Consider the following 16,713-nt stretch of genomic DNA (forward strand, 5'->3'; position numbering starts at 1 on the left):
CCTAGTTTCGGGACGAATATAGGGTTTGGGTTATTCTCGGGTCTTCTCCCTCTCCCTCTTCTTCTGGATCCCCGAGGGAGCCGTCAGACATCGTTACGAGCTGCAAAATGATAATTTTCTTAGGTAAGGAAGTTGGAGGGAGGTCATATTCGGGTCCTTGGAAGTAAAGTCGGCCGGCTTACGCCGAGTAAATGGGAAAAAATTACGGGCCCGGACCAGGCCATTATGGAGAGCTGCTCTCCCGGCCCAGAAGAGCAGAGCCAAAGTTTAGTCGGAAACGGTCCGAAGAAGCCAAGAACAGAAAGGGGGGGGGGGGATGATAAAAAGAAGGGAAGGAAAGGAAACAAAATTAAAATACGGGTTGGAAGCTTTGGGAGAAAAACAAAACAAAAAAAATTAAACCAGACTGAGAAAGAAAATTTAGAAAATCAAAAGGTAAACAAGATTCGGGGGGACCCGCCGCCGCCTCAAAGCCTCTCCCGGCATGAAATGACTGAGCTTGTGGGAAGGTGGGAAAAAAAAGCGCCCTTCCGTGCCGTGCCGCGATGGGCTCTCGGCGCCGCTTGGCATTTGACAGAAGGAAGGAAGGAAGGAAGGAAGGGGGCGGGCGGTTAACGGTTAACGGGAGAGGAATTGGGGGTTCATCCCAGGCGCGGGACCCGGTAGCGGGGAGGGGGTGGGATGGGAACCGAAAGAAAGAAGGAGATGGACAAAAAAGGCGCCACCTCGGGGAATGAAGGATACGTAGGACGACCAGGCGGAAGAGAAGAAAAGGGGGCGGATGATGGGGATTGGCTGTTGAGGGGCATCCCTTCCACGTCATGTCACGGGAGATTGCATTAAAGGGGAGGGGGCCAGGAGGAGGAAGCTGGAAGACCAAGAACGGGGGCGGGTTGTGATACACCAATAGATATAGTCCTGATGCATCACATGGGGGCGGTTTGTGTGAGTCGAGTGCGACAGGAATGAGACGAGAAGCGCCAGATGGGAGGGAGGGGGCGATGTTGGCATCATTGTGGCATCTCTCCTCGTGCGTATGCCGCTCGCTGTAAGAGAACGGCGAGCGAGGTAGCCCGATCACCTAGACTAGTGCCTTGGTCCGGCTTGCAACAACTCTTACGCTTGTATGTAATATGGTATATGGCACGACACACCACCACGACAGCCTGGATGCTATATTCACATGGCGCCTGGTTCGTAATCGGCGCGCTTGTGGTCGGGTGGAGGAGGCGTGTGAGGTCATGGCATGTTTTGGGGCCTCTTTTTATTTGGCGCGGACAATGTTCGCGTGCTGGCGGTCCCAAGAAGGAAAGAAAAAAAGCCAGGGACTGGGGGGTTAGCTGCAACGGTAGGGACGGGCACGACGTCACTCTTGTTTGTTGATCGCCGTTTGGGCTACTTGAAAGTTGACGGCGTGCTTTTTCTTCCCTTTCTTTCCCACGATCGCTGTCTACGCTTGGAAGACAGGCGGTCTGAAAGTGTGATGGGCGGCGATGGATGTGACCATTTGGATGGCCCCGAGGGCCGATGCGCTGGGCCACCCTGCTTACGCAATAGTGTGCACTACTTGCAGTCTGTCTCTCTGAGCCCGAGAAAACCTGGCCGAGGGTACGAATGCCAGAGTAGTGGTGGTTGACACGACTGACTTGTGGCAGTGGTGGATTGGGCAGACCGCGTACGGAGCATCCCAACATGACGGCCGAATGGCGCGATGAGAAGGGCTGTTGTTGAAATGAGAACGCGCTGCAGAGTTCGGGTCAGGGGTATTCGGTGCGGCGGCACTCGGGATGCTGCGCGCTGCCAACAAGACTTTCTTTTGCTGCATGGCTGATTGCAGCAGTATGGATCTTTCGGATGCACATTTCATTGGGCTGGCTCGCCGGCTCTTACCTGGCCTTCCCCTGAAGGGGGTGACGGCCCCCCAGGTGAGTGTGTGCTATGTATGGTAAGGTAAAATCCCAAAAAAGTGGGAGAGCGCAAGAAAGGTGAGTGGAAAGGGTAAAAGGACGACGACCGACTGACCGGGCTATGGGCTACGGGGTTCTCGGGTTCTCCGCGACCCGCAGAACTAGTAGTGGTGAGTGACCTGAAAGTTTAGGGCCGAGGTACTTGGCCCAAGGTATATTTTGTCCATTGTTTCGACCGTTTATGTTCCCTGATGGAATCCGTGACTCTGCCTCGTCTTGGCTTTTGAGGAACCTGTCTTGCCTTGTCTCGGTAGGGGTCCTATCACTATTTCCAGTTGAGAAGGGGGAGGGGCAGTGACGAATCCATCTGCGCCGTCCCCTCAGAGACCCTATTTCGAAGCACGTATTTGCGGAGAGACATGCGACAGACGACAGTGACAATCAAAGGGCGACGGGGCAGGATGCAATGTTAACGGACCCCGCTCTGCAGGAGGTTTCCAGCTGCGCAGGGGCTATTGATTTTGAGGGGCGGAATGCAGGTTCGCTGATATCAGAAGTGCGGACATGACGGGATGGATGGGGACGAGTGTGACATGTCGCGCGTACTATGTTAACACTGCCCAGGGGCGGCCGGTTCATCAACTGCGGCTCCCTTTCCACAGCGCAGTGGTGTCGGCCCCCCTCCCCCCTGAGGTGAATCAGATAGATCACACTTGGGGCGTCCAAGGGGGGATGAGAGGCATACCGCTACTTTCAGCCAACATCTTGACCAGGCTGATGTATGAATGTTGCCGACAGCATTTTCAAACACGAGGTGAGATATGTGCAGAAACATCAGCGTGGCTGTGAGACAAAGAGTGAGCCCACATGCATGCACTACCAGCTTGGTATCCAACAATAGTGTCTAGACATGGATAGCGCCTTGAGGCAGGAGACATAGGCAATATGAGTCCTACAGTCCTACAGTAGGGGATGGCCGACTGGCTGCACCTGCATCTGCCGTGAGGCTCAGTTGACGATCCTATGCCATGTATGCCACCTGGATGCGTACATGGCGGTAAACACCACACACGGTCCACGGATCCCTTATAGTGTACATGACAATGTACGGGTACTATGAATAGTAAGAGACGGTAGGCACTAATTAGACGATGCTGGAAACGGGACCGCATATGCATGGGCACGCGGGGGGGTGTGTTTCCGTCCCATCATCAACGCCTCGAGTTTTTTTCTGGGAACACTGCTCCAGTCTCCAGAATATCTCCAAGATGCAGGATTGAGATGCAGTCCCCCAGGTTCTCCCAGGGCTCCTCAGGGGGCTTCCAATTCCAGTTGCGATGTCGCTCGCTACGGACACGTCGGTCGAAATCATCCATGGCCGTGGCTCTGTCCGAACCCGACCCCGTTGGCCGGAAACACGGCGCCCACCGCGTCTTGGGCCTGGCCTGGGCGGGACAGGACTGGCCACGGGGTCTGGTACATGGGAGGTAGTGTAGTCCAGTCCTTCATGACCCATCGGCCAAAGCGAGATGAGAAGGAAGGTACTTGGTCGCAGACCAGTCCACGAGCCACGAGTTTAGCTGACTTGACATTGGTGAGGCCCGCCAACCCCAGAGGCAGAGGGGGTTGGCCCCCATGATGTATGTTTGAATGAGTGAGTGAGCACATTCCGCCAGGAAACCAACTGGTTGTCCGTCTATCGTCCCGAATGGATGAGGAGGAGGAGGAGGACTATCTGCAACCGCCGCCGGATAGTTATTTTTCTGTTAATCAGGTGGGTGTCGATAGACATGGGACTATCTCTGGTTGGGAGGGATCGAGACAAAGGAGGCCCGAAAGTGAAAGCTCGCCGGCTCATTTCCAGCCCCCCCAGAAAAAGAACCCAGAGGTCAGTGGATGGCCAAGCCTCAATCGGCTCAAGTGCCCCTTCTGGTCGGCCACTCACAGTGGGTAATTTCCTTCTTCATTTGCTTTTTGCGGGTCAACAAGTACTCCGCCGCAGGAATCAATATGATGAGGTACTTGGGTGTTTTGTCTCCTCCCTTATTCAGGCACTTGGCAGCCTGGACAGCAGGGCATCTGTTCGTCGGTACGTACCTCATACCTCGCACACCTTGCACCGCACTAACAAATCTCAGTCGACACGACTTCGACATTGCAGGCGGCCCTGGTCCGTCCGTGGGCCGCCCGCCTTCCCCGTCCAGACGGTGGTCCACGTCTGGCTTCCAGTGCTTCTTAGTGGTTCCTTGGGTCCCCTCGGCGCTCGTTCTTTGCAATGCAAATGAGGTGGCCCCGGTCAGTGTCCACCGTCGTCCTGTCCTGTCTTGCTTGACTTGCCCAGTGCTGCCCTGCCCTGCGCCGTGCTGTGCTGTGCTGTGTTGTGCTGTTCCAATGTCTGTGTCTGTGCCTGTCCCTGTACCTGGTATCCCTCCCACCCACTTCGCATCCACGTCCCGTCCGTTGGTATTGCTGCTGCTGCTGCTCTTGCTGCTCCTGCTGCTATTGCTGGGACTAGTGGCTTTCTTTTAGTGGACTGGCGCCCTGTTCCTGTCTCCCTCCCAGCTGCCCTGTCCACCGTCGGCTGTCTGTCTTCTCTCGTAACCCACGCAACGATACGCGCGCTCTCATCATCAAAACCTCTCTACCCTGCTTTTCTTCCCACCACCTCACTTCGACTACCGCTCTTGAATCAGCCCGCCATGCGACACGTCGCTGCAGAGACATGCCCGAGCCATTGAATTATCATCTCCCGACTCGACTTTCAATCCTCTCCATCTCCGCCGACGCTCCCGCTGCCCTCGTCGCCCAATCCTTCTCGCCCAAGACGAAGACGGACACGACGACGCAGTCAGGAGCAACTCCCCATCCCTAATCTCGGACCTCCCATTGTCACTCCCCCATCCTCGCAATCGACCACGACCTCCAGCGACAACGATACCCAACCCACGAACGACACGAACGACGGCCGCAGTTTATTCCATTTCTCGATTTTCTGTTTATCCAAAGAATGTGCTGAGGCTTCGCCCAGCCTCTATCCTTCCACGACAAACGACGACCCGACAGGACGACAATTTTCTCATCCGCGCCATCGCCCCCCCACGATAAAAGGAGCAAAAACGGCATCGCTCAGAATAGAAGTAGCCGATAACCCCCCGTCACATCCACTCCCACCTCCAACTGCATCCAGCCTCCCGGCGTCTCGAACCCCGGCCGACCGACCATGCCCACCTATCTCACCCGCGAGAAGTCCCCCATCTACTCGCCAAACTCCGACATTCTGGATCTCGACCCAAACAACACCCTCGACCTATCCGACCACAAGCACCCGATTAATGGGCTCACTCACTCCTTGCCGCTCCGTCCCTCGCGTTCAAACAACCTCCATGACAGCTTCGACGAGAGCTCGACTTCGTCAACCCACGCCTCGGACGTCTCTGATTCCATCCCTACGCAGATGAATGGGACGAGGCCGACAAGCATGAACTCGCTACCCAACGGCTCGGCAGGGGCCGGAGGAGGCGCAGAATATGATTATCCCGACCACGACACCCATTACATCCGCCACAATGATTACAAAAACTACAAACACCCGCTACAAAATGGAGCGACGGTGACAATGCCCGACCGGACGGCGCCACCACCGCCCATCACAATCATAAAGAAGCCGACGTCTGATACCGAGCAGTCGAGCCCGACGGACACCTATCTGACGCCGCCATCCATTGGGTCTCCTGCCCCCGGGTCGATTGATCAAACAATAAAGACCAATGGGACTAGCAGCCCCAACTACGCACCTCCAGCGATACCTTCCCAACATAGAACAGCGAACGGCCAAACAACGCCCGCCCCCGCCGCCAGCACTACCTCGCTCTCCCCCGACCCTAACTCTTTGAAGCACCCATCATCACCGCAACGCTTCTCCTCTCCGCCCCTTTACCAATCCGCCGGCGCGACCCCCAATGCATCGACATCCACGGGACTGCAGCCGCCGCCACCAGGCGGGCTTAAGCACCGACACACCCTCGAGGTTCCAGGCACCCAATCCAACCGGGCTTCCAAGGACGGTTCGGACACGGCCTTCTCCAGCGGCCGCTTCTCTCCCACGAGTACGACACAAAGAGTTCGTAGGGCGTCCCTGAACTTGGTGCGGAGAGACACGAGGTCCATGCAATCCGATGCTCCGCGTGATGAAGTGGTTCCGGACGAGGACGCCCTACGCTGGGCTGAGCACTACCGACAAAAGCGGGCAAGCAAAAGGAAGAGGAGAGAAGAGGAGGACGATGACCGGGTACTTGTGGGAACCAAGGTTGACGAACACCACGCCAATTGGGTTACCGCCTACAACATGTTGACGGGCATCCGCGTCTCGGTGTCCCGAACGAACGCGAAGCTCGACCGTCCTCTGACGGATGCCGACTTTGAGGCGAAGCAAAAGTCGACTTTCGACATGTAAGCGGAATTACCCACCCCCGGTGCCGCCACACTCGTCGAGTATGCTAACCTTCACAGTGCCGGAAACGAGATGGTGCCCTCGGCAAAGTACGATTTCAAGTTTAAGGATTATGCGCCTTGGGTATTCAGACATCTGCGCAGTCTATTCCGCCTAGACCCTGCCGACTATCTGATGTCGTTGACGGGCAAGTATATTCTGTCGGAATTGGGTTCCCCTGGAAAGAGTGGCAGCTTCTTCTACTTCTCCAGAGACTACAAGTACATCATCAAGACGATCCACCACGCCGAGCACAAGTTTCTGCGCAAGGTTCTCAAGGATTATTACCACCACGTCACTGAGAACCCGAACACGTTGCTCTCGCAATTCTACGGTCTCCACCGCGTCAAGATGCCATACGGAAAGAAGATTCACTTCGTCGTCATGAACAACTTATTCCCTCCTCACCGCGATATTCACACCACGTTCGACTTGAAGGGATCTACAATCGGTCGCGACTATAAGGAAGACGACCTGGACAAGAATCCCCGAGCGACGTTGAAGGACTTGAACTGGATGCGGAGACAACGGCACCTCGAGCTGGGCATCCAGAAGAAGAAGCTTTTCCTGGAGCAGCTGCAAAAGGATGTAGCATTGATGAAGAAGCTCCATATCATGGATTACTCTTTGTTGATCGGTGTCCATGACCTCCAGAGAGGGAACGAAGAGAATCTTCGTGGGAAGACGCTTCAGGTCTTCAATCCTGGCGGAGACAACACCCAAGAGGAAGGAGACCCGCCATCGGTCCTTCTGCGGACGCCCTCCAAGTTGGAGAATGCTCGCAAGGCGAGGGAGCTTAGGCAAATGATCAGGCACGAACGGCCGGTACCAATGGGCCAGTCGGCAACCCAGATGCCCGACGAGCTTGATGAAGGACACAGCCGCTCCGGCTACATATTCAATCAGGACGACGGCGGTTTCCAGGCAACTCACGAGGACAACTCGCCCGCGGATGAGATATACTACCTGGGTGTCATCGACTGCCTGACTCATGTAAGATATCCTTTCCTGGTCTCTAGCTCTATTGCTAACAATCGACAGTACGGAATGATCAAGAAGATTGAGCACTTTTGGAAGGGTCTCACCAGCGATAGGACAAAGATATCCGCCCTCCCTCCCGAACAGTACGGTGATCGATTCTACAACTTCGTCGAGGGGATCACCATGTCCCCTGAAGAGGCGAGAAGAGAGGCGGCGAGGAAGGATCAGGAGCAGATTGAGGCCGCGGCGAATGCCGAGAGACAGCGCGTGGCCAGTTGGAGTTCGAGTCTGCGTCGTAGGTCAACGGCTGCCAACATCCCGCCGATGCCCAACTACCAGCCCCCGCCGACACCGCCGGGCGCAATTTCGCCCGAAGCCCGTGAAACGGTTGAGCGAGCCAACCAGGACGCGCGCAGGACGGAGAGACACGGAGCATCGGAAGCCAGTGTTCCCGATGTGGTTCTGACGACAAAGACAGCAGAGCGACGGGAGTCCGGTGGCCAGGGAGCACCGATCCTGCCAGTGGTTGAAGAGGCGGCGGAGGCGTCGTCTCTAGGCGGACGCAGCCGGGATGGCGACGACTATCGGCCTGCAACCCCAGCAAAAACGGGGATGGAGGGCAGGTTTGCGGGCCTGAGAGACTATGCACCACCCACGCCGCCAAAGGGCCATCATCTCAAACCCGAGAGCCAGGACAGCGGCTACGGGGCACTGCCCAACGGGAACGGTTCCACGTTGAGCCGTGAAGATTCTCTCCGCCTCAACTCTCGCCTCAGCAAGGAGTCGCTTAATAAGGACTTGCCACCACTCCCCAAGGAGGCAGGCGAGCATACCAAATTCCGCGTGGGGCTTGCGTAGGGCGCCAGCCTCCTTGCTCGGCGGAAGAATTGGGGGGTGCGCATTGTTACGAGTACGAGTCGAGGATGTTCTCATCCAGGGGGTGACGAGGAGAAGGCGGCTGAAGCAGCGGAGGGGTCGACAAAATCACAATTGCATCAACGGGGTCTATGACAATCCTGCAAGCTCGTTCAACAAGGTCTCACAGCGAGCGACCCAGGCAACAGGGAGCCGAGACGAGCCACAGAGCTTTTTACTAGTGTTTTCTCACATGGATGATACCACCATTGCATTGAGCATGCTTCTTTTTCACTTTTTTTTTTATTACTCTTTTTCCTTTTCTCTATTCAACCTCTTGTCTCTTGTTTCTTGATACAGAAAGTTCATACATACAGGTCATCACGTAAAAAAAACCTTTGTTCAGTGATGACCATGGTGGAATCAGGGGAATGACAGGAAAGTCAGGAAAAGATGGGACGGAATCGGTGGATTATAGCGGTATTCAGAGGCGGTTTCCTCCCATACTTTCGGGTTGGTTTCGTCCAAGGTAGCACAAATAGAAGATTTGGTTCTCACTTCCCAGTTCGCATCGCACTCGGTGGATGTGTACGTACAACTGCCATTGTGGGCATATCAATACCCTGGCTTGGAGGAGGGGCAATCTCCACGGGTTATGGCAGACCATAGTTTGATCATAAATACATTATTCTACAGAGATGTCTATCCTCTTTCCACCGGCCCATCCCTGAGGAGAGAGGTATCTTGGGGTGGTTGTTGTACACGGGACGGCGGTTTTCCTGTCGAGGAGAAGAAGGGAGAGTTTTTGGTATCAAAATGGCAGTGCCAGAGTTCTTTCTTTTTTCGAATGGTCGGACGGGATGCCTTGGGGGGCCGAGGTTTTAGTTGCGCTTCGAAGCGAGCATATCTTGGAGGTCGCTCTTGCTCGTGCCCTTGGACTGGTCGGCAAAGGTGGTGGTGACGTCCATCTTGATGGCGTTCTCGGCCTCAAGCTGGGCTATGCGCTGCTTCTTTTGGATGTCGGCTACACGCCATTGCTTGAAGTATTTTACCTGCGGTGAGACCAACGTTAGTCGTTGTGCATATGGTTGGCCGTTTTCTCGGTGCCGAGGGGCAACTCTCCCCAATCTGCCCACACACCCCCGGGATCTCGATCCGGTGAGTTTCGCCAACCCCTGCAGGACAGCTCGGGTTTCTATGACCAAGGGCGGACGCGCAAGAATCGGGATTGTTCGGCATACAACGGAAATGAACGTGATGTAGGTGTGGTAGGGGCAAACATGTGAGGAGGTGCTGAACGTACCCAGGCGGTGGCGCAATCGCGCTCAAAGTCGGTGTTCTCGGAAGGGCACGCCTTGCGGGCCTTTGCGTCATCCTTGACGGCGTCGACGATGGTGTTGCGGTCGAGGCAGCCAAAGTAGGCATCGCGGGCCTCCCAGCACTTGCGGCGCTCGCTGCGGTCCGGGGCGCGGGCGCCCGTGCGGACCTCCTCTGCGCGGCGGGACTCTTCGGACTGGAAGGACGAGAAGAGGCCCATTTTCTTGGTTCGGTTTCGGATCGGGGTCGAAGGGGATGGGGCGTCGAGGATGTCGGGGAGTGCGAGATCGGTGCCGGTGCAGCTGTGGGACAAGGGCGATTGGCCTGGAGCTTCGGGGTGTGGAATTGAGCGGACGGGGGCGGGTTTCGTACAGGAGATAGATACAGACGGGATTTCTCAGATGGCAAAGAGACGCTCTCTACTGAAAGCCTGCATCGAAAGTTCGAGGTGGAGTCGCGGCAGAATTATGGGCGGTCTGCCACATGAGGCTTGGGGACCAAACGACAAGGGTCTGAGGAGGTGCCAATTGGGGCGTGTCCAACTGGTTCCGCTTCAGCCTCAGCCTTTCCCCCATCGGTGCCTAGCGCAACGGGTGCCGTGGCAGCAGCTGGAGCTTGCTTTGCTGCTACGTCGCCAGAAGGCAGAAGCTCTGGGGTCATGCGTGTGTAGTGCGTGTTTGTGTGGCGCAAACTGCGTGCACCTTGGGAGCCATGCTCGGTGTCTGGGCGGACTTCCTCGACATCTAACCCCCCAGTGGATTGTTTTTCTCTTCCCCGTAGACTTTGGCAACGAAACAAGAACCAATCTCGACGAATTTACGACTTCTTTTTTGGGGGGAACACTCTCCTTTGCATCAAGACTCCTTTTTTATTGTTTTCAAGGGTGAAATTTTCCCTGTGATTCGGAGATTCCGCCCAGACCAAGGACACGGCGCGACCAGGGTGTTCTGATTGCGACCGAAGACAAGCTTGATAATGCTCCGCCGGTAGCGAGATTCGAGAGACGCTCATCCCATCTAAACCTCCCTCTCCCTGCCTGGCTGTCTCTGCCAAAAAGGAAGGCTTTCGAAACACACACACACACCCACACCCACCATAGACACACGATCTGTTCCCTTTGAACCCTCCCTGCCTCGGTCGAATCCGCTTCCCAACCACCTCCCAAATCCCGCAAACGCACACCCAGTTCTGCATCGAAAGAAACAAATCGCAAAACAAGAAACGAAACCAGGCGGCAACGAACAACGACAGAATCCCAGAGGAAGTCTAGGAGCAACCCGCCATCAGGATGCCCCGCCGCCGCAAGCCGCCCCGGCCGGGCGCCCTCGCCGACCTCCCCCCGCTGCGCATCGCCTCGCAGATCGCCGCGCTGCAGGGCCTGTACTACGCCGCCGCCCTGGTGCTGATGCTCTTCACCGCGCTCGTCGCCGGCACCGGCTTCACCCTCGACCTGGTCTTTGGGTGGGAGTCGGTGCGAGGGGATACGACCCAGGGGTGGCTGGGCGCCTTCGTGTGGGTTCTCGATGGGGGTCTCTGCATGTAAGTTTTACTTGGTTTATTTCTCTCTTCGCCTCCATCTGTCGTCCCGGGGTAGGACGTGGGGAGGGGAGGAGGGGGTACCGCGGAAAGAAGCGGTTATGCTAACGGGTGTCAAAACTGCAGGGCCGTCGCCGTCATCATACTCATCGGCCGCTCGAAACTCGTCCCCGACTTCGCGCTGACGATGCACGGCCTGCACCTCGTGATCACGAGCCTGTACACCGGCCGCATTCCGCGCAACGCCATGTGGTGGGGCGCCATGGCCGTCAGCTCTAGCACTTGTGTTGCCCTTGCGATATGGGGTTCCAGGTACCGCGAGCTGAGGCCGATATCGTTTGGCGGAAACGGCGCGGGTGCCGGCGGCGGAGGTGGTGAGGGGGGCGCAGGCGCGGCCCAGAACGGGTCCGCGGGGGGTGACGAGGAGAGCGGTATCGGGTTTTCAAGGGGAAGGGGGCGTGGGAGAGGGAGGGACGGCGAGGGCGGGTACGAGATGGTCGGGATGGATCACGAGAGGCGGGATTCTTGATTTCTAGGACTTTTGCTCCAGGTCCGAGGATGGATCGAGGAGAGCGAAGCGGGAGAGGGATAACGGAATCTTTTTTGTTTCAGGGACCAGCCGCGAGGCCGGAGGACATGACATGGCATTGCTTGGCGTTATAGGATGTATGAGTATCGAGGGGATAGAAAGGTCCGGCTACGTTGAGGCCTGCGATGTGGCTGCTGCTTGATACAGAGGAATAGACCCGTCATGGAAGAGTCAACCTGCTTGATTGGGGTCCGGGTGGGTGGACCACTTGAGCCGTGTATTTTTGTTTTCTTTTCTTCAGGACGGGATGGTCAGAGTTGTGACACTCGGGACAGTATCTGCAAGGCCTGACAGGTCTGCCAAGGGTTCATGGGCTTGGACAGGAGCTTCCGTTTGGCAGATACTATATACAAAGCGAGAACGTTCCAAGTTTTCCTATAACTTTGCCACAGCTAAATGTATCAAATCGTATTACAAAGAGGCTATGGTGATCGTCCAGCTTGTCCCATGACTGGAGGGCTAGCATGATAGACAGAGATATACATATATATGATCATCGGAACAAGCTGCGAAAAGAACACTCACACCCTATACCCTGCGGGTATTTAGAAGACACAACCACATCAAGTTCTCCAGATGTTACAAAAGCTAATTTCTAAGTGGACCTGATTCCTAAGACAACATATAGCCCCCGTGGCTCTTGGGTTTCTCTATGAAGCAATTACAGACTGTTTACAGCCGCAGAGTGGCAGAGTGGCAAAGGAGGGTATCTCAAGGCAGTTGTCGGAGAGCCGCGGAAGTGAGCAACGTAAGCGTGTAAGACGGTTGAGTTCCGCTAGACCAGGCATCATCATTTCAACCCCGCACCCTCGAACGTGTAACTCTTTACTAGGTATTTTAACCCCGTATCTTACGGCACCATTCGATTAAGTAGGTTTTCCCTTCTACGGTGACAAAAGCTGGCACCAATGCGAGGACGCATCGCAGAACGCGTCAGGTCCCGCAGCTTCTCCGTAGCCTCAACGATTCCTCGACAATACTGGAACCTTGAAACGGCCGATTAGTCTGTTACTGAAACCATTCGAGCCAAACCTCGAGTTGTCGATGACGTTGACGCGCGGCGGATTTGGTTCCTTGGTCCCCAGGGGGTTAGGACACCTACATGCCGGCACCCAGGACGCAGAAACCTCGCCGGAAAGAACACCGAGGCAGATTCGCAGGCGGCAGCGGTTGGCCCAGTCTGTAATGTCGGTCGAAGGCTCTGGTTGGTATGACGAGGGGGGCATGGCTTCACTGTTTCTTTTCCCGATAGCGACCGGACGAGAAGGGGCCCTTGGGCCTGGGGACGCTTCTCGAGGATGTTTTGAGTATGTGTGCGCTTTTCAAAGAGAGGTCCAAGTTGAGATTTAGAAAGATTTGCGGCGACTGCTGCAGGATATTCTAGTATTGTTTAACAAGGCTTGTATGGCGGCGTCTAATTTGGTATTGCGAAAGGTCAACAATGAGAAATAGTATCGATAGCCGAGCCGACCATTTATGCCATTATCTCAAACCACTACACAAAGCCAAGCAGCGCGGGGTTTTTTTTTCTCGTCTGACTTGTTTTATTATTGAATCATTCAATAGTAGAGTTGGAGGACGTCATTGGGCCCCGTCGAGTTCTGGATGTGTCCTACGAGTCCTAGGCTGAGGGCACGGTCAAAGCTCATGATGGCGATTTCACTAGCAGCAACGAGCATTAAGCGGCTCGCATACGCGAGGACTCTTTAGTGAAAGTCTAGACTTTCTTTGTTGCATTTCAGAAACACAGCCAGGACGTCGAGAAAACAAGGTAGACCGTAATGACGCCTTAAGCAAACCAGATACCACACCGTCTTATATCGAAGTTGAGCTGCGCAGGGATTTACGTATATTACGACAAGGCTGGTCTTGGTCATCAGTCTTGCCTTAGTAATGATGCCGAGGGTTGTCATTGTCTAATGTAGCAACCTCCCCTTGTGAGGAGTTTTTTATGTCTTTTGTGTCAATTGATTGTTTCGAGAGTTGATGCTTCCTTCCAAAATAGACTGCATCTTAGCATGCTAGAACGCATCAATTATGCAGAATATTGATGCAACCAACTCTCGACTTTAGATTATCAAAACAGTAATTGCTTCCTACCATAATTTATGGCCCAGCTTTGAACTGGCGCGGAGCGTACCGTTTACAACAAGACCCATTATCAAATCCTACCTTCACATCCAGGGGCCGGCGTCAGGCCATGGTGCAGCAATGAAAGGCTAAGTCTTCAGAGACAGGAAAATCCGTCCAAGAAGGTGTATAGTACAAAACAGATGGAGAACAAATAGACATCGGGGAGAGGAAATTCCGACGCTCTAAATAATCCCAAGACTAGAACAGCCACAGTGAGACACCGCATCAATATTAAACAGATATAAAAGCAATCCAAAGATGCGGTGAAGCTTTTGCAACTCACTGGATTGACTACGTCTAGGATTCGTGACCCCAGTGGTATATATTCCTCCTTGCTTTTGTTGTCTTAGTTACTAGACCCTCCTAGTTTACAACTCTATTTTCTATACAATGCTGGCTCTGTGAGACACAATAAGAACTAAGGCACTTTACGACACTCGAAGAGAGCTGGAGTACGTCTTTACTCGCTTCCTTGCCTTCCTGGGTGTCATTCAGACGAGTTTCTTGGCTGGCAGCTGGCGGTGTCTTCGCCGGCCGACAGCTGACGTATACAACCTCATTTGTCACATCAGTCAGCTTATACACCATACGCTCTTATTCAACCTATCATGTCGCATTCCGGACCACCCCGTGTCTTGCGGTTATTGCCAGGCTCTCTCAGCTTTTGCTTTTGTAGAAACAAGCATCCACACAGCACGTACCGCCAGCGACGTTCACAAAGACACCGCGAGAAAGTTATTCGGCGCAATATTTCACCTCAGGGCACTACCCTATGAAGATTTTGGGGCGGCACTGACGGCTCGCGCAACAAGCCCAGTTCCGATCCGCAGTTTTGGTCCCCGCGCCTCTTGCTAGATAGCCTCACAACCGAAAAAAAAATGCCGCTCTGCGGCACTTGCGAGAGGTTTGACTTGGCAAACCTCCTAGATGACGATGAAGAACTTCAAGACGTTGTGTTACATAAGGCCATTTCTCAAATGAGGGACAAAGCCCTGGCATGCGACCTCTGCGGCCTGTTTTGGAGGTCGCTCTCCGAGAAGCTCCCCCATCAACGGATCCCAGAAAATACTTCCATGTTGAGGGACCCAGATGGCCCAGTGGTTATTCGTGGCAATCGAAATAATGACGAGGACCTTAACGCGCTTGGCATCCATCGGGCCAAAGTTCGCTGTGACCGCCTTCGCGTATCCTCCAATTTCAGTTTCTACGCCGAGGACGAAGAACACGACGCAATCCCGCCGCCGTTGAAATACATCACCTTGACACGCAGAATTAAGCCTCCAGCACAGCAGCTGGACCTTTTAAGAAGTTGGACTCAGACCTGCAACGAAACCCATGCGAATTGCCGTCGTGGGCTTAGTCCGTTACCAACACGGGTTATCGATGTTGGCCAGGACGGAAGAGATCCGCGGCTCGTGGTTACGACCGGACAGGCCGGTCGTTACATGACCCTCAGTCACTGCTGGGGGCTTCACCCCGTGGTCCGGACAATCCACGAAACTCTGAAAAGCCACCTCCAAGCTTTGCCCCTATCCTCTCTTCCGAACACCTTTCGTGACGCAGTGCTCATTACCAGAGCGTTGGGAGTACAATATCTCTGGATTGACTCCCTCTGTATCGTTCAGGATTCCAGGGAGGACTGGGAGCGTGAAAGTGCTAAGATGGGCATGATATACTTCTCTTCGTATCTGACGATTGCAGCATCAGCCGCCAAGGACTCAACCGGCGGTTGCTTTGTCCCTCGAGACAACTCCAGTCATGCCCAAGTCAAAGCCACCGATCCGGACTACCGACGCACTGCCAAAGTATTTATTCGCCCTTGTCCGGGAGACTTCAGCACCCTGAGCCAGAGAACCCTGCATACACGGGCCTGGGTCTTACAGGAACAGATACTATCGGCCCGGATGATCAACTTTGATGTAGACCAACTGCTCTGGAGATGCCAGGAAGCTCACATAGCTGAAGACGGCATCACACCTGAGTTCTCCTCGCTGGACAACGGCCCAGACATGTCTCCCTCGATGGAAAGGTACAAGGGCAGCAATGATACTTTCGAATGGGAGTCTGACTGGTATGAAATGGTGGAAGGCTACAGCAATCGGGGCATAACGAAATCCATGGACAAACTCCCCGCACTTTCAGGTCTTGCAAAGGTCCTGGAGGAGCGGACAGGCGTAGAATACGTTGCCGGGATGTGGAAGAGCCACCTGGCGCTCGGTCTGCTCTGGTATCGAAAAGGTCGTCGACGCCGGTGGCTTGTCCCACCGGCCGACGGGTACCGAGCTCCGAGCTGGAGCTGGGCGTCCCTGGAAGGGGAAGTGTCGATGGTGGAGCCTGCGAGTAATATCCAGAGCAATTTGCTAGAGGTTTTGGTAGAGGACTTGGAAACAGAGGTCAAGCCGCGCGGTTTGGACCCAAACGGTTCTCTGGATTCGGGCTCGCTCACGCTTACGGGAAGAGTGAGGACCTTTGACCGGAGGATGAACCCGCAGAATCCGGCGTATGAATGGGTCCGGGAGATTAACGTGGAGGGCAAGGAAGGCATCACTGACTACTTTTTCGATAAGGGCGAGGTTGTCGGACAGGCGATTTTCGATGAAGCCTTCAAGAGCAACGATCAACCGCTGTACTGCCTTCAGGTAGTACGATATACGATCAGTCACAGCCGGTGGAAAGGACTACTCCTGGAGCGCACGGGAGAAGAAGGGGAATACCGGCGTATTGGCTACTGTGTGACCGAATATGTGCATAACGTCATGTGGTTCGACGGTGTTCCGAAAGTACGAATCAGAATTGTGTGAGTTTTGAAGTGTTCCAATAAGCAAATTAATTTGGCCGTAAAATAGACGCATCGCTTGTTGAAGACGTTCCTGCATAGACACACATTGGCCCCATAAAACATTCAA

At 54.7% G+C, this 16,713-nt stretch overlaps 4 protein-coding genes across 4 annotated transcripts; 3 read left to right on the forward strand and 1 right to left on the reverse strand.

Annotated features, from left to right (window-relative positions):
- Positions 1-5,127: 5,127 nt before the first annotated feature.
- EsH8_VI_000931 (1-phosphatidylinositol-4-phosphate 5-kinase) lies at positions 5,128-8,235 on the forward strand (the record flags this gene model as incomplete). The annotated part of the gene is made up of 3 exons (XM_083272184.1): positions 5,128-6,356; positions 6,417-7,389; positions 7,438-8,235. 3 exons carry the CDS (start codon positions 5,128-5,130, stop codon positions 8,233-8,235), a joined length of 3,000 nt encoding a protein of 999 aa, XP_083127358.1.
- Positions 8,236-9,113: 878 nt separating this feature from the next.
- Positions 9,114-9,769, reverse strand: EsH8_VI_000932 (cytochrome oxidase c subunit VIb-domain-containing protein; the record flags this gene model as incomplete). The annotated part of the gene is made up of 2 exons (XM_083272185.1): positions 9,114-9,284; positions 9,536-9,769. 2 exons carry the CDS (start codon positions 9,767-9,769, stop codon positions 9,114-9,116), a joined length of 405 nt encoding a protein of 134 aa, XP_083127359.1.
- Positions 9,770-10,837: 1,068 nt separating this feature from the next.
- EsH8_VI_000933 (integral membrane protein S linking to the trans Golgi network-domain-containing protein) lies at positions 10,838-11,614 on the forward strand (the record flags this gene model as incomplete). Its single annotated transcript, XM_083272186.1, has 2 exons — positions 10,838-11,088; positions 11,212-11,614. 2 exons carry the CDS (start codon positions 10,838-10,840, stop codon positions 11,612-11,614), a joined length of 654 nt encoding a protein of 217 aa, XP_083127360.1.
- Positions 11,615-15,252: 3,638 nt separating this feature from the next.
- EsH8_VI_000934 (HET domain-containing protein) lies at positions 15,253-16,608 on the forward strand (the record flags this gene model as incomplete). The annotated part of the gene is made up of 1 exon (XM_083272187.1): positions 15,253-16,608. One exon carries the CDS (start codon positions 15,253-15,255, stop codon positions 16,606-16,608), a length of 1,356 nt encoding a protein of 451 aa, XP_083127361.1.
- Positions 16,609-16,713: the final 105 nt, after the last annotated feature.

This window comes from Colletotrichum jinshuiense, chromosome 6 (assembly GCF_051148585.1).
Source record: "Colletotrichum jinshuiense chromosome 6, complete sequence".
In the NCBI taxonomy this organism is placed as follows: domain Eukaryota; kingdom Fungi; phylum Ascomycota; class Sordariomycetes; order Glomerellales; family Glomerellaceae; genus Colletotrichum; species Colletotrichum jinshuiense.